At 43.2% G+C, this 26,763-nt stretch overlaps 1 protein-coding gene across 1 annotated transcript in view; it reads left to right on the forward strand.

The window, feature by feature from the left end:
- The window catches only part of COL4A2 (collagen type IV alpha 2 chain), a 633,759-nt gene that overhangs the window by 364,651 nt on the left and 242,345 nt on the right, over positions 1-26,763 (forward strand). Inside the window, exons 11-13 of the mRNA XM_085622168.1 lie at positions 2,718-2,753; positions 17,374-17,415; positions 18,181-18,261. Coding sequence (XP_085478294.1) covers positions 2,718-2,753; positions 17,374-17,415; positions 18,181-18,261 — 159 coding nt within the window. The remainder of the gene's footprint in view (positions 1-2,717; positions 2,754-17,373; positions 17,416-18,180; positions 18,262-26,763) is intronic.

Consider the following 26,763-nt stretch of genomic DNA (forward strand, 5'->3'; position numbering starts at 1 on the left):
ATGCAAAGCTGGGCGTTAAGAATCCGGGCGCTAATGCAGGGTTTCACGCGAAAGCATGACCTTGCTGATTAGGCGATAAAATTATCACCGCTTTTCGCCCGAAAATGGACGCAAAAGCGGCGATAATTTAATATCGCCTCATTGCTGATATGCCCCCTCTTCTCTGGCAAGCACCAGGCTCAGCCTGCCTGCAGTCAGCGCAGTATCGTGCACCACAGTCTGCTGCTCGGTAAGTGGCTAATAGTGAGAAACTGCAGAGGAAAATGGTGTGAATGTGAGAACAGGAGTGATTAAGACACTCAAAATACCAGTATTGCTTCAACTGGCCAAGAATTGTTCAAGTCACAGTGTAATACTTTCAGAATTGAAACATGTTCAATTCTAATTATTAACAAAATCATTGCTTTCTTTCACCCATTGATCTGGTTCTGCTAATAGGTCTAGCTTGTTTTAGGTGGACTTTCATTGCTGTTTGATATTTGGATACAGTGACTGAAAACTCACAGAGAGACACTCAAATACTGGTCCTTGCTTTTATTTACTCACGAGACAGAGTCACACAAGTGCACACAGTTGACAGTAGAAAGTCACTCATGGATGGATTGAAACCACAGAAATGTCACACATAAGCAATCTGCATACTTGGCAGCTATGCTTTGTGGTTTGGAATTTCTAAAGCAAAAAGCTGAGACTTTTTTTGGGCCTTTGTTTGTTTAGTGTTAATACTGACATGGTCTAACTCTGAAAAAAGCTCATAGGCTGAGAAACAAAGGCTTGCTGAGGGGGAACAAAGTAACCAGTCACAGTTCAGTTGTGGAGAAAAGGTTGTAATAATAAATAATGTTAAAAGAGTGATGCTGAGAGGTGCACGGTTAAATTCTTTCACGTATTTCAATTTAATGTCAGATCTCTCTAGACCGAGAACACTATTCATAATGGCAAAACATGTGTATAAAAGGGGCAGCTCCTCACAGCATCCCTAAGGGTTCTGGTTTATTGCATGCCCTTTGCCAGTCTGAGGAAGTAGTGACCAGCACCATATCAAAAAAATATACATATTGTAAAAATGTTGCCACCCCAATTCATAGGTTTTCACTAAAAACCATTTTGCAGAACTCCAGGAAGCCCTGTCTAGAACATGTTGAGGCACAGCTGGGAAACAGAGGGAGAAACAACATATTTCCACTATTACTAACTCAAAGCATTTGGATGGTCAGGTGGGTGCTCATCAAAGATCTATCATCAGGAATCTTGAGACACAAGAAGGCAGGGCTCTTGTCCTGCAGTTCTGCGGCATCCAATCAAAAATATGGTGTGAAGAAAAACTGTTGCCATTTAGAGAAGCAATGTCAAACTAAACTTATCCTCTAAACTGTATCCTCAAAACTGTATATACAACAAAACACTGATGAAAGTCACTGAGCACAAACAAGGCATCTTTCTGCTGACCACCCAGAGAAGTTGCATCTTCATGTGACAGCAGCCAATGCTCCGCTACTGCTTGCCCTCGCAAAAAAACAGACTGGAGCAACCAATGAGTCTATACAAGAAATGTGCACCTTAACATGGCCTTTACCAGCCTTTACTACATCACTGATGAGCTTCATTTTCCTGAAATGATGATGCAAGACTTTACAAATTGTTTATCTTTTTTCAATCAATCATTCAGTAGATTTGTAGAGCACTACTTGTCGCCCATGAAGGTATCCAGGCGCTGGTAGGGTCCAGGTGATTAGCCGAATAGCCAGGTCTTAAGGGTCTTTCGGAGCTCTGGAAGAGATGAGGAGGTCTGTAGATGAAAGGGTAGCCCGTTCCATGTCTTCGCTGCTAGGTAGGAGAAGGAGTGACCTCTGCATCTGCTATGTCGGAATCGGGGGGGATGAGGGTTAGAGAAAGGGACACAGAGCTGAGGTATCTGGTGGGCAAAGCCATGTTCTGCTACCCTCCAGCTATTCCTCCTGCATGCCCAAACACCATCGCGAGCACTGTTCTATTAAATCATTCTGTAGACAACAAGATATTGTTTTCCAACCATAAAAATTAATAGACTCATATAAGAAACCTTTATTTGAAATCCTACCCCTTAAGCAAAATTAGACCTCATATTGAAGTAGTGAGTTATAATGACTTATTGTTACCCCTAGTAAAGTCAAGTAACACATTTTGGGCCAGCTGTATCAAAGGGTTTTACCCATTTTGTGTCTATAGGAAAAAGTGTTCCTACATCTGGCCCTTTGACTGCCATTTGTGGTATTTTCTATGACCGGACATTATGTTCTTCCTCACTCTAACTGTTTAGGAATAAGTTGTTTCTTACATTCCCCTTGCTTTGTCCTTGTACTCAACAACGTGACTACAAGGTGACCCAAGGTTACCCTGGAGAAACTTCAGTGGATCATTGTTGTTCAACAGTTGAGTAAAAGTTCTATGGGGCATTTGACAAAGTGTGTTAAACTTACCGGAGGCTACCTCTCAGATCACCTTCTATTCTAGAATCCAATCATACCTATTATAAAGAACACTGAAGAAATCCTTTGAACTGTGGTGTACTCTGTTCCATTTTGTTCATGATACATTTTTAACAACGATGAGTCAAAAGCACCATGGGGACCGGTAATTCTGTAATAAAAGTGGCTTTACACATGTACTCACAGCTCGTAAAATGTAACATTGTTTTCATTACAGAAATTAACTTTTTGCTCCATTTTTTTTTACAGGGACCACCTGGACCTCCAGGAGAGATTGGACCACCAGTAAGTTAATGTCCTAAAGTGACCACTAAGATTCCCTTTCCACCATTTTTTTAAAAAAAAGATCTATTTCTGCAATAGCAAGATAATGTATGTCACTTGACTATGTTTATGGTAAATCTTATTTGATGTATGTAAGCAGGTAATATCTTGCCTTTCACTGTCTGATCATTGTGGTAAATAATATTTTATTGTAAATAGAGTTGAGTTGTGATCTAGAAAACGGAAGGTCAAGAGAAGAATGATAGTAGATTTATATAGTGCGGCTTATCACCCGTGAGAGTATCCAGGCACTGCCCATGGGCACGGGGAGATTAAGTCATTGCCCAGAATCACAGAATGCTGAGCCAATGCTGAGACTTGAAGCCGGATCTCCAGCTCCTGAGTTGGCAGCTCTGACAGCTGCGCCACATCCTCTATCTGCTTGAGGAGCAGGGTCAATACTGATTTGCATAAGGCTTGGTCCAAACTGGGATGGTGTAGTGAGCAAAAGAACAATGGATTTAACCCAGATCTCCTGACTGAAGGTGAATGTTTGATGTATTCAGCTTTCCGTCTATTATTTATTGCCCCAGCACGTGTCTATAAACGGCACAGGCGCAGAGGCAAAGGAATTCCCTTATTTGCATGGTGCCCAGCAGACATGCAGATGAAGGAACGTCCTCTGATGATAGCACTGGTGCTTTATGTGAGCCAGCGCTATTGATATTATAGAAGGGGACGCACAAGCGTCTGCTGCCTCTTCTGTAATACCAAAGTGCCCCAGGGCACGCAAAGCGAGTGCAAATGCCTGGTGCGCCGCCAGGGCAGGTAATCTTGCTCCAAATCTTCAATGTCTTGGTTTTCAGTGGCCCTGGAACCTTTGGTAGTAGCAGATTCTGGAAATAGTCAGGTTGTTTCAGGACAAACACCTAAACAGGGCCACAGCAAAGCTTGATGTTAATCATAAAGCCAATGGAAGGGAGATGTGCCTGAATCTGCAAGCTTCTGTGATCACCCAGGCATTACATGGAAATCAATCTTCAGTGGAAGAAGTGATGAACAGGGAAGCTCGGTGAGGAGAGTATTCCCTCCGCCTAGTCTGGAAAGCAGCGGTGGTGGCTTTTCAGAAACAACAGATCTTTAACTATTTCAAAGAGAATAGATAAAATATACACCATTTAACTATTCTGAGAATATGAGATTTAGAGTTCAGAGCAGAGTTTTCATTAAACCTAAGAGACTGCATTTAGCGAACAAGATTGGGGCTGATAGCCTGTGTTGTAAATTATGAGAATCAATGTTTAATGGAAAGAGAAGACAATGCGAGGGGGTAAGGGGAATGAGAAGGTAAAATGAAGATCTACATTTTGTGAATTTAATTTAAGAAAGATAAAGGGTTTCAGTCCTCAGAGGCATCAATACAGTTTAACAGATGATGGACACAGTCTAACAATGATCCTCTTAAGGATAGCTGTTGTTAACTTGCTGGTCAACAGACCAAAGCCTCACGCCAGATCTCTCAGCGACTTCATGTAGATAATAAAAAATATTAAGGGGTAGGACTTAAATCTGAGGTACAACAAAGGGCATGACATTGGAGTCTGGCTTTACAAAGACTACATTGGTGAACTGAATCTCAGCACTTTGGAAGAATTAAATTACCCCAATGGTGGTTTCGAGAGGAAGAGTGTCCCACAGTCATACCCACCAAAGTCTGCTGTAGGATCAACGAGTACACACACTCAGGCATCCCTATCGTCAGCACACACATTCAAGTATAGCCAACTGGCAGGAACCAAAGACTGAATCTAGAGTGGTAAGTCTTGAGAAACAATGAAAACTCATGTGCTTCTGCAGTTTGCTTGTTGCATGCTTCATAAAGGTCTACCTAGAAAGGGAAAAGCAGGGATAGGGCAAGTACTTGTCAGGACCCTTTCCAGTAGGATTTCAATTTGACAGGCATTCGTTATTAATAATGATTATTATAATAATTTGTTTTTGCTATGCGCCTGCTATTGCACATTTTGATATTACTAGTGATGTACATCACAGATGTTACCATAATCACATTTAATGAAGCTTAACTATGAAAGTTGCCTCTGTCAGTTTTCGAACCTTAGATCTGCATGTCACAAACAAAGCTTCACTCACAGAGGTACCCTGAGAATGAAATGCATTCAGCACTAGATATTAGAGGACCAATCCACTCAGGTTAAACTATGATCCGGAAAGATAGGATTTGTTAGTCAATGTAGACTTACAATGTGGTAGCCCTTGTTCAGCTCCAGTGCATGTATTTTCTGGGCCCTAAGTGAATCATAGTTCGCAGTTCAAGCACTCCCTTTCATCTTGCAGTAAGGCCTTTTGAAAGGTCATTTGTTACAATATGGTCTCCCCATGTGGTTTTTTGTGGGAGTGCCCTAAGGCAGCTACATGCCGTGGCCTCAATGCAACATGATCATGCTTTTATTCAAAGAAGAGGTTGTTGTGATATTTTTCTACCATTAGCAATCTGAGTGTGTCAAAGAGGTGATAATAAAGTATGGCAGAAGGATCAAAATCATTATGCCAACACTGTATATACCCACTTTCATCACCGCCGTGTTGCAGTTTACATTCCTATGATGCTATCCCATGGTTCCTCTATTTTGTACTTAATCTTTTTTTAACTCAAATCATTTCTCAGTAGTTTATGCTTTCAACGATTTTGTTACAGAAATGACATAAAGGGAGTACTGAGGCCACACTTTCAGCAGCCTTGCAGTGTACAACAACCAATGAGAATGACAGTATCTCAGAAGGGTGTGGCCTAGGATGAATTCCACATACTGCTCTCCAATTGGAGGACTCTTATCTAGTTCACCATTGCATGTCCCAACTAGCTACTTCCCATGAATGCTTCTTTACATCTCACATAGACATTCAAAGATATGGGATGATGGTAACAAAGTCCATCCCAGCAGATTTCTCCACCACTTCTCTCTCCAGTCATATCTGCTCAGGACCATGAACTTTAGATAAAATATCAGGTTGGCCAGCTCAGTAACCCGATAAGAGAATATGATCATAAGAAATGCCAACAAGCATTTGCAATGCAACAGGTCTCACATTTACGTGAGTTTGAGCTGTTGGAATTGTAAATGACAATGCCTTTTATTTATGTTTTGGTTTTGAAACATAAATAAAACACATTGTCATTTATAGTGCCAATAGCTTAAACTCGAGTAAATGCGAGACCTATTTTGCATTGCAAATGCTTGTTTTTTGGTAGGCACGAAGAGCCACCCTCCCCCGTGTAATGCCAGCTGCTGCAACAGGGGGAGAGACGGAGTCTGAGGAGAGAGAGCAGAGGAGGAAAGAGCAACAGAGAACCAGTCTGCCAAGTAGGTGCGAACGTTAGATTGTAAGGATGAAAGGGTTGGTTAGGTGTGGCCCAAAGAAGAATTAGAGGGTATGTTTCCTAAAGTGAAAGTAATCATTTCGCGGGCGCTTTGATGTTCGCAGTGGCCGGCGGCTCACTGAGAACATCAAAGCGCCCGCGAAAAGTACACGCAGGCTCCCAAATGGTGCGTGCGCCCGGCGCACATGCACTGTAGTTGGGGGCCTGAAAAGCACTCGTTTGCACTTCCAAATCTCCGTATTCTATAGCTCTCGCCAGAGCAGCGCTAAAGCGCTGGCTCAGGCGAGTACTAAAAAGGGTCCTGCAGAGCTGCTCAAAGCTGCTATCCTACTGAAAACCATACACTGTGCATCTCACTCGCAACTCTTCATATACTACACTGTCGAGCACTGTGTCCCATAATGCAATAACCTCACCTCGGTGGTCATCACGCACAACATGGAATCACTTCCCACTTAGGGTCAAAAACAAAGACGACACCTTCGCAACCACACACCCTACACAGCGTTGCTTGCTACCAGTGTAGGCAAAAACTTCAGTCCCTACATAAGGGTAGTATGCGCTATATAAATGTAGCAAAACAATTCAATACAATTAATCATGATCAGAAGCAGGCGTTTGAAAAATTATATTTAGAAATTCTTCGTTGCAGACTTTTGTTACAACGCTAGAGGGCGCACCTCGCCAATGTTAGATTAGGAATTTGAACTGCGTGGCCTGGTACGATTTAGTACCTTACCACAAGAAACTCAGGAGTATATTTATGAGGAGGTATGCATGGTATTTGCACCACACCATGTGGTATATTTGCAATGCAAGCCTTAAGTAAGATTTATGAAGCCATACAAAGCCATTTCGCGTGGCCTTCAGTGGCTTCATAAATCTGGAGTAACACGCAACGCAGTACAAATCGCTGCATTGCGTAACTCTGCCCTGGGAAGGTGTTCCATGGGCATTAATTGGGTCTTTCCATGCAACTCACATGGTTTTAGACTAATTCCCAGATGTAGCAGAACAGGTAAACCTGGGAATGCACAAAAAAGTTGCACCTTCCCAGGGGAGGCGTAACGAGGAGAAATAGCTCTATATCTACTCATTTCTTCCTCTTTCTATGTGTGCTGCATTATAGATAGAGAAATATGCCTCCCAGGATTGTTTTTGTGCAGAAGGTGCTCTTCCTGCACAGAAACAATCCTGCATGTAACGTAGGCTCCCTTGCACCACAGTGCAATGGTGCCTGTGTTGGCGCTAGGCAACCCATTGTGTGCCAGCGCATGGAAAAGGACAAAAATGTGCTGTATTGCCTTAAATAGGGCGCTTTCCTGTCCTTACTCTGTCACGCAGTGCAGCGCACCACCGCGTGACTTTTTCATAAATGAGCCCCTTAGAAACTATCAAACAGTTGTGATCCATCTTAACTAGTTCTTTCCTTCGAATTTCCCCACTTTCCACGTCAGGCTTTAGACATGTCGTGGACTACAGTGGCCTCTAGTGGTTAGTAGCTGTAAATGCCTCTTACTGTGTCATTGCTGTGAGTAGTCTTCAGAATTTGAGTAGGACCTAACTAATCTGTCAGTCTTTGAATTTGTAATTCGACAATTTACCTGCCAAGCAAGATCTTTTCACCCACCTTCACCGAAAAGCGGTTTATACTACCCCTTTTTGTAATGAGCTGTTAAATCATAAATTCAAATCACAAATCCTCCGTTAGTCGCAATACAACATATTCCAATCATCACATCTTCTGCGAGATTGGCAGTAGTGGATCACCGAGGGAGTGCTGTAGGGCGGTAGGGCGGGGGAGGGGCAGGGTGGGTGGGTAGCGGACTTAGAATTACGACGGAACGGAATAAAGGGGCATATTATCAACAAACGACGTTAAAATTATTGCCGTTTTAGCTGCAGAAAACTGACGCTAAAGCGGCGATAATGCGCTTGATAATATGCTCTTGAGAATTCCCATAGAAGCCCATGTTCTGGTGTCAACATGGGCTTCTATGGGAATTCTCTACGGCATATTATCAAGCCCATTATCGTCGCTTTAGCGGCAGTGTTCTGCCGCTAAAGCGGCGATAATTTTAACCCAGTGCTTGATAATATGCCCCAAAGTAAGTAAATAAATAAGTAAAACTATTTACCTTTCGCTCGCTGCATCGTCAGCTCGGCGATGCAGCGAGCGCAAGGTAAATAGTTTTATTTATTTATTTACTTACTTTACTGAGTTCCGTCGTAAGTCCGAGTCCACTACCCCCCACCATGCCCCTCCCCCGACCCGCCCACGGCACCCCCTCTGCGAGCCGTCACTATTGGGTCATTCTGGAAGTGATTGATTAATTGCCGTGTGTCCCAGAGGGAGCTGGTGCACGGCGCCAAATGTCCTACTTTTTGCCCGTCACTAGCGATAAAACACGCTGAGGGGATGTGCACATCCTAGAGCAGGCTGAGGCCCTTATTTAGAATTTGGGTACTCTGTCAATATGTGGAGTATATCGCATATAATTGTAATGCGGCGGACAGGGAATCCGCCAGGTTTGTGAAGGAATAACCCGCCTGCTGGGCCGGCTTTTGGCATGGGCGAGCTGGGCCCAGGCCTGGGGAGCCTACATTTGAAGCGGCACACAGGTAGCTGACCTCCTGAGTTGCCAGGAATACATGTTTTATTCCAGACCGCCAGTCCCCCTTTATTCTCCCGCTGCCCCCTCCCAGGAAATCTCACCTCCAGTTTAGCAACTGAATAGGTGAGTGAGGTGAGGGGGCAAGGTGCAAATGTGTGTTCACAGGACAGCCACTGCTCAGAGTCATTAAGCCAGGACATGACCTGTGAGCACAAAAAATCTCTAATGGGAGGGGGCAAATGGGGAAGAAGTGGAGGACAACAATTAGGACGGGCACCACATTTAGATTTGCCTGGGGGACTGCCTAATGAAAGGCCAGCCCTGCCCATCTGCCGAAGTCTAAATAAGGCCCTTCTCTGCTGAAAGCAGCCCTTTAGTCAGGAGTACTTACCCAATCTAACATGCAGATCTTGCATCAGTTAAACAAGTATATGATATTGGTGGCATTGACATCAGTCCTCAATTTGTTTGCCAATCCCTGAATACTTTGGGTCTGCGAACTACAGTCGAGCTCAGCAGCGGAGGGCAAGGCCTATCTAGATAATCATCAATGACAAGGTTTCAATCTTCTACAGTTTAACATAGTTTGCAGAAGGTATCTCACCCTGGACAAAATGGGTAAATATTACATGATAGCAGATTCGTCATGCATGTAACCCAGGGGCATATTATCAAGCACGGCGTTAAAATGATCGCCGCTTTAGCGGCAGGAAAGCGGCGATAATGGGTTTGATAATATGCCGCTGAAAATTCCAATAGAAGCCCATGTTGACACCAGAACATGGACTTCTATGGGAATTCTCAAGGGCATATTATCAAGCGATAATTTTAACACCGTTTCTTGATAATATGCCCCCCAGTGCTTTAAATGGGCAGGTACTCACAGGTACTACAATTTTATATTCAAGGGAGAGTTCATGCTCTTCTAAGTGGCAGTGAAATAGTCTTAAAGGGAGAGGCTCAACACTTCTCAGTAACAAGCAAGTACTCTGGGATTGAGAGTACCTGCAGTTTTCTATTTCCATCTCAAACACTGACGTAATCCATTCCTACTGCTGGCTACCTGTGCTCCATACACATACAAGATGGTGAGGTGCACACCTATACTCCATTTTCAATGTAAACATGAATTTAACGTACTCCCGCATTTAAACCTGTTTGGCGTGCTCGCTTGCTCTGCGCTCTGCCCTATTGCGCTGCAATAATAGTAAGAACACGAGGGCACCACATTACGATCCCCATCAAGCTGCACAGCCATTATTCAAACGAATCCAATGAATTAAATCCATAAAACTCTTCACTTATTCCGCAATTTTGTCCATTCAAATTAATCCTCTTTGATCCTTAATTTTCTTCAATTCATTTTACTCATTTTTTGGTGGATTTCAGTGTTGTTCAAATAAGCACAAGAATAATGCATGTTTCCACATGTCACGCTTTATTGGAAAACACCCAATGCCATTGCCGACGGCATAAGCGGGAGAATTGCGATTCTCCTATTACCATGACCAGAGAATCTGGATTTCATTAAAGACACGGAGGCTGACATTATGCATTATCTTTTTAATGCAACTTCAAGTACAGCCACTTTAAAGTTACATCATAAGTAAAACTTCTAGAACAAACCAGTGTATCCAGGCAACGGCAGCACAGAGATCAGCCTCTTTTAAATGCATTGAACACAGGAAGATAAGAAGTTTCTCAGAGGCAACGAAGTCCAGAAGCTGGCATCATGCAGAAAAGGCCACTCCATGGAATAGAGGAAAGAGGTGTCGGCTGCTGTTACAAAGGATGATGAAGAAGAGTTCAATCAAGACGAATTATCTGAAAAGGGAAAAAAAGTTAGGAAATGTACTTATCACCCTATGAAGGGGTAAGAAAAAACAGTGGTTAAAGATAATATAATCCACATTAGGTAATAAAAAGGCAAAATTGTTAAACAAATTGAGTTATAATATGATAAATCAAAGCATTACATGTGACAAATAAACAGATGTTAAAATCCACTCCCGGGAGGGAGGGTTGGGATAATGTCAGCCTCCGTGTCTTTAATGAAATCCAGATTCTCTGGTCATGGTAATAGGAGAATCGCAATTTCATTGCAAGACCGGAAGCTGCCATTATGCATGTTGGTAGTCAAGAAGAACTACATCAGACATGTGTTCAACTGGTTTGCAGTAGTGTTTAGCAAAGGTTTATGAGTTTGACCAGTCTGCTGCTTTGAGGATGTCGTTTAACTTACCTCCTTTCCAAAAGGATTGACTGGCCATAGCCCCTCTTAAAGAGTGAGCTTGCAATCTATGGAGGTCAATGCCAGCCAATTGCATTGATAGTTTAACCCATCTGGCTATAGTAGTAGAAGAAACAGGTTTGAAGGGTTTAACAAAGGATATAAGGAGTTGGTTAACACCAGTCGAGCGAAGTGGGTCCATCCTGGAGTCATATTCCTTCATGCAGTCCACTACACACAATTTTTTACAAGCATCAAACCTAGGGTAAAAGATCATGTCAGACATAGTTTTAGTTCTTTTGATTATTTCAAACATGACGCTGAAGGCATCATAGTACTTGTTGGAAATCTTCAGTGCTTTAACGTCTGAAACTCTACGGCAGGATATTAGGCAAAGGAGTGAAGCTAATTTGATGGAAAGAGACTTATTATCTAACAAGTTATTATCGGGCCATTTAGAGAAAAGGTTGAGAAGTAATTTAACGTCCCAAAGGGAGTCATATTTAGGTTTTGGAGGTCTTTTAAGTCTGATACTCTTCATAATCCTGCAGATTATTGGGTTTTTACCGATAGTTCTACCATTAAGAAGTGAATGACCCGCAGAAATGGCGGATTTATAACAGTTAATTGATCTATATGAAAGACCTCTTTCAAACTGTTCCACGAGAAAATTCGCTATGTGGATGATAGGAGCCTCCACCGAATCCAGATTCCTTTCCAGGCACCAACCAACCCATCTTTTCCAGATGCCGTTGTATCTATAGTGTGTGCCGGGGGCCCAAGATTCTTGGAGGAGAGAAGAAGCTTGTGGCGAAAGGCCAGAGATTTCGTTGGATCGCCTGACACCTTCCAAGCAAGAAGGTTCAAAGTCCCGTTCATAAGAAGTGGGTGATCCGAGTCGTTTGTGTCTTTTAGGAGGCCTGGTGAAGCTGGAAGTAGAAAGGGTATTTCGTAAGATAGTTCCAAGATTGTCGGGAACCAAGCTTGGGACGGCCAAAAGGGGGTCACTAGGACTATTGAGGATTTTTCTGATCTCAGCTTCTGAAGGACCCGTTGAATCATTGCAGACGGGGGAAAGGCATATCCCCGAATCTTTTTCCAATCTTGGAGAAAGGCGTCCACTGCCAGAGCACCCGGGTCTGGCATACAGCTGAAGTAGTTGGGAAGTTGCGAAGTGAGTCTGCTGGCAAAGAGATCTACTTCTATGGGACCCAGGAAATAAGCGAGATTGTTGAAAACGTTGGTGTCTAACTTCCAATCGGTGTGATCTACCACGAACCTTGAATTCCAGTCCGCATAAACATTTTTTAGACCGGGAAGGTATTCTGCTCTTAGAGAAATTTGGTGTTCCAGGCAGAATAGCCAAAGTTTCTTGGCAAGGTTGGAGAGGTCTGGGGATTTGGTACCGCCTAGGCGATTGATATAGGCGACGGCTGACATGTTGTCCATCTTGAGTAGGACTGATCTCCCTTGAAGGGAGTGTTTGAAGCTCATTAGGGCATAAAGGCCCGCGGTTAGCTCCAGAACTTTTATGTGGTGTAACCTCTCTGAATAAGACCATAAACCTCCCGTGTTCTGATTCTGAAAGCAGGCACCCCAGCCATGAAGGCTCGCATCTGATTCCAGAACAAAATCTGGGGAAGATTTGAAGATGGTCTTCCCTTTCCATACATCTAGATTCTCTAGCCACCAAGACAGTTCCTCTCTGGCATTCATGTCTAGCTGGATCGTGTCTCCGTACCAAAGCCCGGAGCGGAGGGCTTTCCCCTTGATTCTTTGAAGGGCTCGATAGAATAGAGGGCCGGGGAAGATAGCTTGAATTGAAGAGGAAAGGAGGCCCAAAAGTCTGGCTAGTTCCTTTAAGGTTATGAGATCTGATTTTAGTATGTGACGGATTTCCTTCCTGATTTTGGTAATCTTCTTTCGGGGAAGTAAGAGCATTGATTTTAATGTGTCGACCGTGAAGCCTAGGAATTCTAGGGATCTTGAGGGAATCAGGATGAACTTTTCTCTGTTTATAATAAAACCTGAACTCTTTATCAGATTCATAGTTGTATTCAGATCTTTCAGGATTTGAGAATGGTCTTGGGACATGATAAGAATGTCGTCTAGATATATTATGAGACGGACGCCCCTTTCTCGAAGGGTCGTAGTAATCGCCTTCATTACTTTGGTGAAACACTAAGGGGCTGAGGATAGGCCGAAGGGTAGGGCCTGGAAATGATAAAGTTGATTGTTCCATACGAATTGAAGGAAGGATTGGGATTCCATGGCCATAGGAATGGTGAAGTATGCGTCTTTTAGATCTAGTTTCACTAGCCAATCCTTTTCTAAGAGCATGTCTTTGAGGAGGTGTACGCCTTCCATCTTGAAATGATTGTAAGTGAGATATTGGTTTAATTTTCTTAGATTTATTACGGGTCTCCACCCTTTGTCCTTTTTTTGCACAAGGAAAATATTGCTCAAAAATTTCTTTTGTTCCCAAGGGACTTGTATGATCGCGCCTTTGGTTAGCATAGAATTTACCTCCTCTGTGACTATGAAGTGTTGCTCTTGAGGTAAGTTTAAAACCTGGGGTTGTGAACTGAATAGGAAATTGGGAGAAGTCTATTTTGAAACCTTGAACGGTTTCGAGGACCCAAGGATCGTGAGGGATTTGTTTCCAAACATGAAGGAAGTGTTTTAGTCGACCTCCTACTCTCTGTGTAGAAGAGGAAGGAGGAGGAGGAAGTGTACTTACTTGAGTTGTTAGAAGGGTTGGCTCCTCTGTTCTTAAAGCCTCTGAAGCGTGAAGGTCGGCCTCGTTGAGGGAAGAATGAGTTGCTGGATTGGAATTGTCGGTTGGAGCTTCTCTGTCTGAAGAAGGGTCTTTGAAAGTAACGGCCGGAAGAGCGACCCCTTCTCCCGGCCCTAGCAAAAACACTAGGATTAAAGACTCTTCGGATGTTTGATTGTGCTCTTTCCAGGGCAGTAAAGGTGGAAACATATTTTCCAAGGCTTTTAATCAAATCTTCACCAAAGAGGAGGCCGTTGGGATTAGAAGAGTATTCTTTATCTGCCATGTCGCATAATTTTGGGTCGATTTTAGATAGAACTACCTTCCTTCTCTCGGTGTTTAGAGCTGCGTTGGCATTACCGAGGAGGATCAGAGTTCTTTGATTCCATCCTCGAAGGAGTTCGATATTAGGTTGAGAGGCATTGGTGTAACATTCCTCAATTATGTCGATTAGGCGACATAATGGTCCCAGCATATCAAGCATGCGGTCTTGGCATGTTTTAAGAGAACGTTCCATGCTTTTTCGAGGGTCCCTGCCCAGTTTAAACAAGAATTTGATAAGTTCTGGGTCTAGGTTTGGAGTTAGACAAAGCTTATCTTCAATCATGGGGCGAGGGCATTCGGCTCTCAGAATGTTTCTAGTCTCATTTTCTAGGGGGTTCTTAATCCACCTTTTGATAAACTCAGAGACATGTTTTGAGGCCCCCATTGTTTGCTCCTAGGGTGTTGTAAGTTTTCAGGGGAAATCATTTCTCCACGAGAGGATCAAAAATAGTATCCTTAGAGGGGTTTTCACCATCAGACAAGTCAAAGTTGATGTCATCATCAACTTGATCAAGGTCCAAAATATATTCGTCTAAAGATTCCTTAGAATCTAGGTCATCAGGTAAGAGAGTATTGGAAGCACATAAAGGATGTGAGCCGCTTGGGGCGTCCGAATAAGGTATGTCATTGTTGGCAATTAGTTTATTTGGGGCGCGTAGGCCTCCTGATTTAATTGGGGCGCGTAGGCCTCCCGTATTATTTGAGGAGCTTAGTCCTCCTTCAATAATTGAGGCGCGTAGACCTCCCAATAAATTTGAGGTGCTTGGACCTTCCATAGTGCTTATTTTTTCTATGTAGTTACATTTTTTAGTTCTCTTACCTTCGGGTTTGTCTAGGGAATGGTGAAAGGGGTAGATCGTAGGATCTGAGTGCGATCTCTTCCCAGAAACTATTTTGTTAATAGTTTCTCTCATGCAGGAGTGTAGCTCCTTATGAATAATTTTTTAAATATTTTCCTCATTTGAGAGGGAGGGGGGTATTTGGATTTGCGAATCATCAGAGTCCGCATCAGACATTTTAAGTTTTTTTTTAATATATATTAAGATATAAATATATATAAATTTGGTATTAAAAAGTATTATAATATATTATATAATGATGTAGCTAATTTGATAAGAAATTCTGACAAAATAGTGCAAAAATATTGAGCAAGGGCGAGGAGTAGGTCAATCCACGGAGTACAACAGCAGTTGACTGTTGTTGCTAAGGAGCAGGGAGAGACGAGCTTGAATGAGCGTTGGAAGTGTGGTTCTTAAGGGTCTCTCCTCTAATGAGAGCCCTGAAACCTTAACTTCCTGGTTCTTCCCTTTTTTTAAATATTTTTTTTTTTAAATTAATCTGGGTAAACATATGATGATGGACAGCGGCGCGTCCAGCATCGGCCGCACCGAGGGATTGAAAAAAAGGCTTAGGGGAAAATAATCTGCCTGAGTGCGTGTGACGCGTGTGGGCGTCGACGAGAGAAGCGCCGGAGCGCCGATCGGCGAGGAGGGCGAAGTGCCGATCCGGAAGAGACGGAGCGCACCGGAGAGCGAGGCGTTGGATGTTCGTCAGTCGGGGGCAAAGGCACGGTGTTGTGCACTAGACACAAAGGGCGCTGAGGTGTTCCCAGGTATGAAGGAGGCAAAGGGACCCGTAAATCGATCGGGTTGAGGGCGCACTCATGACCAGGAACACTGTTCCAAGTTTGGGAAGCATCGTTGTTGGGCGAGATGACACAAGGGTAATACGATGAGAAGTGAACCCCCAAAAGGAGAAATAACAGTCAAAAGGCAGTTCAAAGTCATGAATATCATTAGGCAAGGTGACAAATATACAACATTGAAGAGTGTGATAGCCACAAAACTCAAATTGTAAAACAAAGACAGGAGCAATGAAAAGTATAACTTATCTGTCTTGAAGCCGCATTTAAAAGAGGCTGATCTCTGTGCTGCCGTTGCCTGGATACACTTGTTTGTTCTAGAAGTTTTACTTATGATGTAACTTTAAAGTGGCTGTACTTGAAGTTGCATTAAAAAGATAATGCATAATGTCAGGCTCCGGTCTTGTAATGAAATTTCGCGGTTCTTCAGCCGCGAGATAGAATTGTGTACCAACACGATTACAGATCTTTAAAGATGGTTGACTTGGGGAGAAATTAACATATGTCACGATACCCCTGAGGAAGGGTTTTTCCCGAAATGCATTGGGTGTTTTCCAATAAAGCGTGACATGTGGAAACATGCATTATTCTTGTGCTTATTTGAACAACACTGAAATCCACCAATAAATGAGTAAAATTAATTGAAGAAAATTAAGGATCAAAGAGGATTAATTTGAATGGACAAAATTGCGGAATAAGTGAAGAGTTTTATGGATTTAATTCATTGGATTCGTTTGAATAATGGCTGTGCAGCTTGATGGGGATCGTAATGTGGTGCCCCGTGTTCTTACCTGTGCTCCATAACCATAGTAGACGACTCGTTTGATAGATTGTCAACCAGCAGGGAGAATTAGGCACTACCTAATAGTCTCTCTATGCTGTTATCTGTTTGTTTTGAACATAAATATAATGTGTTAAAAGCCTACATTTTCTCAATCCACTCCCAAATTCTGTCAAATTCTGCTCTCATCAAATGCATTTGATATAGTTCAGAGATGTTGCATAAATACCAATAAACCAGTGCCTAATTTTTGATAGAATGAGTGCAGGGTGCCAAACCTCTGCTCAGAAGCCTGCAGCCGATGCAATTAAACATTTGCACACAAAATATCAAGGCTGTGTAGTATTAAATCCACCTCATGATTCTTTAATCCACTATTAGACACTCCCTGTCCCTTTATCTCACTCTTGTAGTTTCCTGCTTCCTCCCTTTGTGATGTTATTTCCATCTTTCTCTTTTTCCATCTTCCAATCTCTGTATTTTTCCATCCCTTGCTCTCGGTAAATATTAGATGGGGAAAAATAACTCCCGGTCCCCAAAAAGAAGTGCCAGTGGCCCCCACCGGAAACCACCGGCTCAAATTCAGCACTGGTGTCAACGTAGAGGGAACAGCAGCTTCCACCTAAATAGTATTTACAGGCTTTGCAGGGAAACCTTCGGCTGAGTTTTACACATCCACATTTCGCAAGAAAAATACTGGAGTAAGAGAAAAACCTCAGGAATTGTGCAGATCTGAGACGCTAAAGCAAACCCCCAATTAACTCCAGAGGAAACCTTTGTAAACCAAGTCCTAAGCTACTATATACTCCTAAGTAGACAACTTTTGAACTGATTGTGTAAGCAGTGTGTAAGTGTTCCCTCTCTCTCTTGCAGGGCAGCAGAGGCGTTGGATATATCGGCGAAAAGGGAGATGAGGTAAGAGCAATATGTTGACACAGTTGTGATATATGTCAGAGAAATAACTCCAGCAGGGTATCATCATCTAAAAATGACCTGATCTTTAGGAAGTGCAAAGATTTTGAGATATGTGCATTCTTGTATGTATGTAAGTATTTGTGCATTGGTATTTATAAAGCACAAATGTACCTAGGGAGCAAGGTAGCACTGTACGTGGCCACAAGATGGCAACTGGGGGCTGGATCAGAATCGTGTACATTGGATGGATGCAGAGATGGAAGTGGGCGGGATCTATTGGGAACGAAGTTTCCAAGCTTTTTAAACAGTTTACATACTTTTTGGTAAAGAATAACTGTTCCTACACTGTTAATGGCAACCTTGAGTTGCTTCAGGTGAAAAGGAAAGAATTGATGCTCCTGCACTTTGAAGATTTGCTTAACCAGCATTTGTATTTCAATTAAGGTGTGTGCCTCATTTACTCTGCCCTCAGACTCACTGGCCTCGCCTCCATGTATTCTCAGGATCACAGTTCCCATACTTTTTTTACGCACTTCAACCGCTGGATAGATGGAGCAGAGGGAAAGATTCTGAATTCCTAGACGTGGGATCCATAATGTTGATGGATCTGGGGTCTGTGAATTGGCACGCCTTTGCTGAATCCAGTGGAGTGTTGGCACTAATGTCTTTCTGGAATAAAGCAATATATTTCATCATCCAAAGGATGCTTGGCTATTACAAATGAGGCAAAAGTCTGTAAGCAAATCATCATCTATCTTTTCACAGGGTGATATTGGCATTGAGGGCGAACCTGGCCATCCTGAGGTGACAACACCGAAAGGCTTCTTCTTCCCAGACGTATACCAGGTAATTATTAAATCTGCGATGATTGACTGTACCAGGGAGCATATTTACGGTTAATGTCCATTTTGTTATTAATTACACAGTGCTCTTGTAACAAGCATTGCATATATGAGGAGCATTAACGTAGAGTCATCATAATTACACTAAATGTTCCACCATAGGTTTGTGGGAATGCTATGATTAGACGCATTGGGTCGCACTTACACGATCAGTGTCGCGGTCCCTTTAGGCTTTATACGAGTTTTACAACTAAAAACAGTACAAATCTTTTTTACAAGTACCAATAGTATGAGTCCTGAGATTTCTGGAGCATCAAGTGAATGGGGTAAACACAATGCAATGAAATGACCACTTTGTGTTAACTCAGTAGTAAGTTCTTTTTCTGTAAGGGTCTGTACGATCGGTAACATAAGCTCTAGTGAAGTAATCAGAAGAATTTGAGAACCAGTCAAATTCAAAAGATCTTTATTTGGCAGGTCCGGCCATAAAGGGCAAAGAGAAACAAAATGCCACACTCATTTATAAAATTCCACAATTGGAGCATGAGCAATGAGTGAAAATCATAAAACAGCAGAAGTGCAGATCATCGCGATTGAAAATGCAATGGTCGGGCATTGGGGGACGCCTCACAGTACTTCATTGTTTAGCGGGCTGAGAAATATAGTAGAGCTCATTTTTAAAATGTTTTATTTTTTTATTTTGTTTAATGTAACGTTCCATGTGGCAATAGGAAGAAGTGTAACAATTGGTCTTTTGAGAAACGTGTTGCACTTGATTGTAACTGGCTGTGATATGATGTTAACATTAATAAAAATGTTTTCAACAAGAAAAAAATAAGTGCAGATCATAAAAAATGAGATCTCTTAGATTCTAATTTACTCAATAATAGGAGATTAAAACCACACAGAGCTAATTTATCGACAATAAAGAAAAACTCCCTCCCGGCCCAGCGAGTAATATCAACCCTTGATGGCTCTCCTAGCTCTAATAGTAGCTTTTAAAAAATAACCTCTCCCCCAAATTGCCTTCATTGTGAGGAGAGGGAGGGCACCTTCATTCATATGGTGTGGAGCTTTGTGGCATTAATGCGCTCCTGGCGAGAGGTGACGTCCTGCCTTGGAGAAGTTGTTGCCTGGGACATTCCACTGGACACTAAATTGCCCCTTCTTCATAGCACAGATGGAATAGGAGTGAGTCACTATAAAGGGCGCAAAGAGACATAGCTAGACTATGGAAACCATTGGCGTGGTCATGGAAGAGAGGGATGGACCACTGTATGGGGCTGAGGTGGCAGTGTTCCAGGCTAGGGGATGCCCACAAAAACACAAGAAGATATGGCAGCGATGGGCAGAATACAGGGGTATAGTATTGGCCCCACTTCATACTAGGGAATCTCAACTGAATGCTGAATTACACCACTATGGACCCGCAGCACGGGGGACTGAGACGGGGTCCAATGCTGTATTTGTATAATGGCACATGGTGAGGGGCGGGTGTTGACTGTGCAAGTTCTCGTGTTACAGTTGTTCATGGGATTTTATATTACAATCTCCTATGAATGTATGTGGGCAGGTTAGGCCTGATATATTCTTAAAAACCAATAAAATTTGTTATGAAAAGAAAATAACATGCTTAAACAGATATTCGAGGTATTCAGCAATTGCAGGTGATATAAAGCTTCTTTTCACCTTCGATGGCCAAGGGCTTTTAACAATGGTCTAAGAAAGTGCTTTCGTGCATAATGACAATAGGTACAAAAAAACATAGAATGCAACAAGGACTGTTCCAAGATGCCATCACAGGGACAGGATGGAGCAGAATTCCCAATGGTGGCATATGATCCAGCAAAAGACAAAAGACGACATACATACATCACTGGATCTAAATCGGAAGATCAGAGATCTCTCCCATTGCGTTAGTTCAAGCAAGAGATAAAAGACTGGCTCGGGAGAGGCAAGTGACCTATAGTTAAATAACACTGAATTTCTTGGTCTCAACTGCGAGTCTGGTGTCTCCACAGGACTGCAAATGTAATTGCTTAACCCACAATGTATCTTCTTTTTTAGGTCTCGCCTGACCCAGCGCATGCGCTGGTTTGGCGAGACTTATTGAGAGGGCTCCAAAAAGTGCTACCAGGCCAGCCTAGAGCTACAGTGCATGTGCGCGGGCGCGCACGCCGCGCGTTACCGCGATTACTTTCACTTTCGCGGACGATAATGGTCCCCCAACGAAAATAATTCCTGAAGTTGCCCCCCCAGAAGCGAGACCGACCGCCCCAACACTAGGTTTTGGGGAAGAGACATCGCCTAGCTGCGATGAGGACATGTGGGCCAAAATGGAAAATTTGTTTATTAAATCCTGTGCCCCCATATATGACAGGTTGGATAAAATAGATATTAGGTTGAGCATCCTAGAGGCCGAAGTAGCGAGGGTCCAGGGAAGAGGGCCCGCTATTTTAGGAGCAAAGGGGTTAGAGAATGGGATAGAAAAGCAGGGGAGAGGAACGATAGAACCCGCAACTAGGATGACTCCAGCATTCTCTGGAGAAGAAGGATTGTTTGGTAATGGCCATTCCCAGGCATCTCATTCAGATCAACAGGGGCAGGATAGTGGCCCTGTGTCAACCAGAAGTGTCTCAGTATCCCAACAACGTTTAAGGGGGAAGGGACATGGCATTACTACCGCAATTAGGAACCTTCCCGAGACAAACACCACATCCCCCAGAGACCGACAGCGGAAAATGTCATCACGTATCAACCTCCCCCTGGCATGTGCACCATACGTGGTAATACTAGTGGGGGTACCAGTCCTACGACCGGATCAATGGGAGGATTATCCTGCCTTGAAAAGAAAGTGCATCCAGTGGTTGAATGCTAATCGCCCGCTCCCCCCTACAGCATTGGCCGAGATCTTATTTGCCCGAAGGATTGAGTGGGTAGGGAAAAAACGGTGAGGGGTGACTGCATAATAATCAACTTCAAGGATACTAGAGCTGTAGCACACATATGTGGGTGGGTGCAGGAAAGGCCCAGGTTCCATATAAATGTAGTTCCCCTTGATTATTTTTATCCAGAGGGGAATATATCCTTAGCACATGATCGTCCAGGAGTAGGGGGGGCACAGGAAACTTATGGGGCCTAGAAACTAGGAATATGTACAATGCTCTATCAGGGCTAGAGGAATGTGACTGACGCCACCTGCTCCAGGTACAGGCTGGAAATACGGACGGCCGAAGTATATTTACAATGGAGGGCACAGGGACAGATAGGGGTTCCCAAAAAGATCTCTCAATTGGTTCTTGTGACCAAATCTTAGGGGGAACACTGGTATCCAATGCTCTGTTAGATCCTGAGGCTGGGAATGTTAACCCACCGCCCAACATCAAGGTGGATGAGCCGGATTCCCTAATTGAACCAGGGATAAACAAGAGTATAGCCCAGTCCTATATTATGGACCGTGAGGTTATTGCAGAAAATCCTCCACTTCCCACTACGAATAATCTGTCCTTGCTGTCCTGGAATATTTGTGGTAAATAATTTTCCTTTACCTGGACTGAATTTGATACAGAAACATTATAAAATAGCTCAGTAAAATGAGAGGCAGAATCCGTGATATTAGAGGTTCGGAATGGGCTTTATTCCAGTGATCGATTATAATCGGATGCTCCAAGTTCCATCACCACGGGGGTTCAGGAAGTGAAGTACATACTTTATTGACAAGAAGTAACTTTTATAGTACATACATTACAATGAAGCGAATGCAGTAGGCGTAACAATTGATAAGGAAAATGACGATTTGTCTGCGTAACCAGAAATGGGTGTAATAAAGAGTAAAAAGGAACATAATTGGTTATGATGTCATACATAGGTGGATCTATAAGATAATACTTGGCCTAGATGCGCGCGCAGCAGCATGACGTGTAATTGACGTGTAACTAGGGGGTGAAGGGGACTTGACATTTAGCTCTACATGTGGAGACAAAAAGTCTGGGGGGTCAAGTCAACCTAATCCCAAATCATATCTAACATCCTATGTTTAAAGAACTATGTTATCCGAGAAAGAAGGACTCTCGGACAGAATCTATTCTATACTGACTGTGCGTGCGTGTACAAGCGTCTAAGTGTCTACACTGAGTGCGAGGGGGTAGGAATATTCCATGGTAACAGGGCTATGAATTACTTGCATGAGGACAGAGAAGCCGGGCCTTTTGCTCGGTAACTGGAAGAATGTTTACTTAAACTACTAGGCAGGAATGCATCGGCTGAGGGGGAAACAGATAATTCGAAGGTGAAATACAGTACTTGGCAGAGAATAGGCTGATGTCAGGCTTCGTGAGCCGCGCAGAGAATGAGACAAAGTTCATGGTCACAGATGCAGGCTCAGACTGGAGCTTTCAGAGGCAGAAGGCAAAAGGAGTTTTGATGACAGAATCAGGGCCTACTTGCCTGGACTGTAAAATGGCATAAGTGAGCCATACAAAGCCGGTGGCCTTTCATATTTAGGAATGGAATATCCGGCCTGTTCATGGCGGATCTGACAGAGGACATGTTAACGGTGGACGCACATGTATTTGCGTCTTCATAACTGGAACTGGAGGGAACATACATGTACTTGTGACACGCACATAGAACCGTTGGGGTCCAAGATAGGGGACATAACTGACCAGAAAAATCCATATTTCCACATTCCCTCCTTGTCCCCTACTTGCCCTTCAAGAGATATCAATCTTCATCAATCCATTGATCTGTTCATATAGCATCATTTGTTCTTCTTTCTTCTTCCGTGACGAATGAAATCTTGGTGGTGGAATACACGATGTGGCACACAGACCACAGATCGCTGGTCCACATTGTAGACATAGACAGCAACTGAATAGTAGGAGAAGGCCTATACCTAGGAAGGATAAAACTCTCCATCCCCAGGCTGATATCACATTCCAAAACCAACTGGACCAAGTCCAGGTGCCTGGATTCTGGTGTATCTGGCTTACAATCTTATGAAGGCGAGTGATGGCTTTATATACAGATGGCGAATTTTCTGGTATGAATACGCAGCAGCTTGATCCGATGACCCTACAAGCTCCGCCCCTATCAGCCAGGATGACGTCAAGGACAAGACGATTTTGAAGCACAACAATCCGCATAGCAGACTGCTCTTCTGTTAAATTGCCTAAGGCGGAAATAGTCTCATTCACTACTGCTTCAAGGGTTCTAGTTAATCTACGTATCAGCTTACTATTAGTAACGGTACCTATATAGGGAAAGATGCCTTTATTAAAATCTACATACTTGTCCCATGCTGTCTCAGTGTAATCGACAATGGGGAGATCTCTCCGCTCTCTGTTGTGTACTAAATGAATATTTCTGTAATAATCAGGAGGAGCTAGGAAAACAGGTGGCAAAAGGAATGCAATGTAGCAGGTACCATCCCAATCTAGAGGTAGACGCATATATGCAGTCTGACCACATACAAAGTAGGAATGGCGAGAAGCTCTAAATGAAGATTTGCCTTGATCACTGAATTCTACTATAGTAGTGCATTTACTATGGCCCATATGTATGGAACCAACCTTTCTTACACATAATTCACCCTTCGCTGGGAATACTGACATGGTGGGTAAGACTAGTTCAACTTCGGATACGACATTTAGAATCATGAGATTAGGTGTAAAATTACCTAATCCATATACTTCATTTTCTAGATCAGTTCCTGTTCTTTTGGGGCGACCCTCCTTGTCAGGGTAGCAGACCTTGAGTAAAACTAGGTTCAGGTTTCCCCATACCCAATGATCTTGGTAAACTGCTGTGTCTGAGTCTATGGAATTGATTAAACTGAACCATGCTCCACAGGAGCCATTACGTGTAAATGGATGTGGAAAGAAAGGCAGGACTCCTTCATAATTCTGATAGGGAGGGAGTCGGCCACACACCCAACAATTGGTGGCATTACTAGTCTGATGGGAATGATGTAACATACTAATGAAAGTGTTATTGCGCAGCGCAAGTCTATAAGACAATTCATGCGGAGGTAAGTCACTAAAAGAATGTTCAGCAGCAACATTATAAACATGTCTAGAAATAGGGTAATATATGTGCAACAACATACTTGTAATAATTATTAAAAGACTCAATAAAAACAAAATTAATAATGTCACTATGCAGTGGCTACGCAGTGATTTACAATACGCCTGTCGTTTCAACATTTTCCGGGTATTTTCTCTACTCAGGTCCAAGGGATACATGTCAGAGACAATTCAACCGCTTCACCTTGGAGAGGACTTAAACAATCAAATTGCTCGACTTGTTGGGCCTAAGCTTTAGTTTATAGTTTTCAGAGTCATTTGGTTCAACAAAAGGAAGTTTTGTGTCAGTCTGTGAGGGAGTGCAGGGCACAATGTCTATATCCGAAGATAGTCCATGAAATTTCTTGATATGACTTGAATGAATCCAGCCCTTGCGGCCCTCGATCTTCACGGCTGTCCTTGTGGTCAGCAGGACCAACTTGGGTGATCTCCACCTGGGCTCCAGCTGAGTCTTTCGGTCGAAATTCCTCACACAGACGAGATCCCCCGGAACTACGTCATGGGGTTTCACCTCAGTGTTGTCAGGAAAGGCTGCAGCTACCTGTGAACGACAAGATTGTAGTGCAGACATCAAGGAAGCCAAGTAATCTGTCAGCATATTACAGTCAACATCAGTTATTTTTCGTGGTACAGGCGTCCCCCACATATTTGGTGGTCTACCGAAGATCACCTCATACGGGGATAGCCCTGTTCGAGAGTGTGCTACCATTCTCATGTAAAAGAGTGCAACGGGTAACGCTACTACCCAGTCGACACCTTTTTCTCTGCATATTTTGGACATTCTGATTTTCAGTATCTGGTTATGTCTTTCTACGAGACCTGCTGCCTCGGGGTGTCGGACACAGTGGAATTTCCACTGATAACCTAACAGAAGTGAAACGTGTTTCATTAATTCGGATGAGAACGGCTGGCCGTTATCTGAGTGAACAACACGTGGTAAACCGTATCGTGGGAAAAATTCTCGAACCAACTGTTTGGCAGTAGTCGGGGCAGTGTAATCTGAAACCGGGTATGCCTCCGTCCAACGGGACAGAGCGCAGACAACTACGAGAACATATTTGAATCCTCGACATCGTTCCATCTGGATATAGTCCATCTGTAGGACTTCAAAAGGGTGATTAGGAGGATGAAATCCACCCTGTTCTACGGGAACGCTTTTTCCTGGGTTAAACTGACAACAGATCATACAGGTACGGACCTTTTGTTTGGCTGCTGCTCGTAAATGTTTATTAAACCAAATGTGTTGAATGCTGTCTAGCATAGCTTTTTCTCCTAGATGTGCTGGACTATGTATAGTGTTAATTATAACTTGGACCATTGAATCAGGAAGGAACCATACAGACTTTTCCCTCATCATCCATCCTTGGTCCGTTTGAATCCCTCCTAATTCAGTCCATTTCTTTATTTCGTCTGGTGTAGCATGTGTCTGTATGTCAATCACGTCAAGAGTAGGATCTTTAACTGTCATACAATGTGTCGGTGTCGGGACTATTGTCTTTGTCATGTCGGGGGGTTGAGTTTGAGCCGTCTGTTTAGCTGTTCTGTCGGCTAGATCATTGCCTTGGGAAATGATATCAGTAACCTTCGTATGAGCCTTACATTTCATAATTGATATTGCAGTGGGTAGATGTATTGCATCTAATAAGGCATGAATGAGGGGCCCGTGCTGAATGTGGGCACCGTGGGAAGTTAAATAACCTCTCTCTCGCCACAGCACGCCGAAGTCGTGTACAACTCCGAATGCATAACGTGAATCAGTGTATATGTTGACTTTTTTATTTGTGGCTTGAATACAGGCTTGTGTCAGAGCGATAAGCTCTGCGGCTTGAGCTGACAAAGTATTTATACGATTAGTTTCAATGACTTCAGTATCTGTGGTGACTGCGTAAGCAGCCACTAACTCTCCTGTACTTGTTCTCATACATGAACCATCTACATACAATGTTAGGTCTGGATCTGGCAATGGAACATCTGTCAAGTCTTGTCTGGGTTTCGTCGTGATTGTAATAACTTCAATACAGTCATGGGCTAGTGGGTCTGTTCCGGTTACTGGCAAAAGTGTGGCAGGATTCAATGTGTTACAGCGTCTGATTTCTATATGTGGCTGAAACAATGTAAGTTCGTATCCTGTAAGTCGCGCTATAGTCAAGTGTTGTGTTTGTGTTCTATTTACAAGAACCTCTACTGCGTGTGGTACTTGAACTGTCAATGGATGTCCTAACACTATAGCATCGCTTTGTCTGATTGCTAAAGCTGTCGCTGCTACTGATTTCAGGCATGCAGGCAAAGCCTGGGCTACGGGATCTAATGTACTAGAAAAATAAGCACATGGTTTGTGTGCTCCTGCTTGTTCCTGTGTAAGTACTGACAAGGCAGTACCTTCGCGTTCTGTAACAAAGAGTGTAAACTGTTTTCTGTAACAT

The sequence above is a fragment of the Triturus cristatus genome, chromosome 8 (genome assembly GCF_964204655.1).
Source record: "Triturus cristatus chromosome 8, aTriCri1.1, whole genome shotgun sequence".
NCBI lineage: Eukaryota > Metazoa > Chordata > Amphibia > Caudata > Salamandridae > Triturus > Triturus cristatus.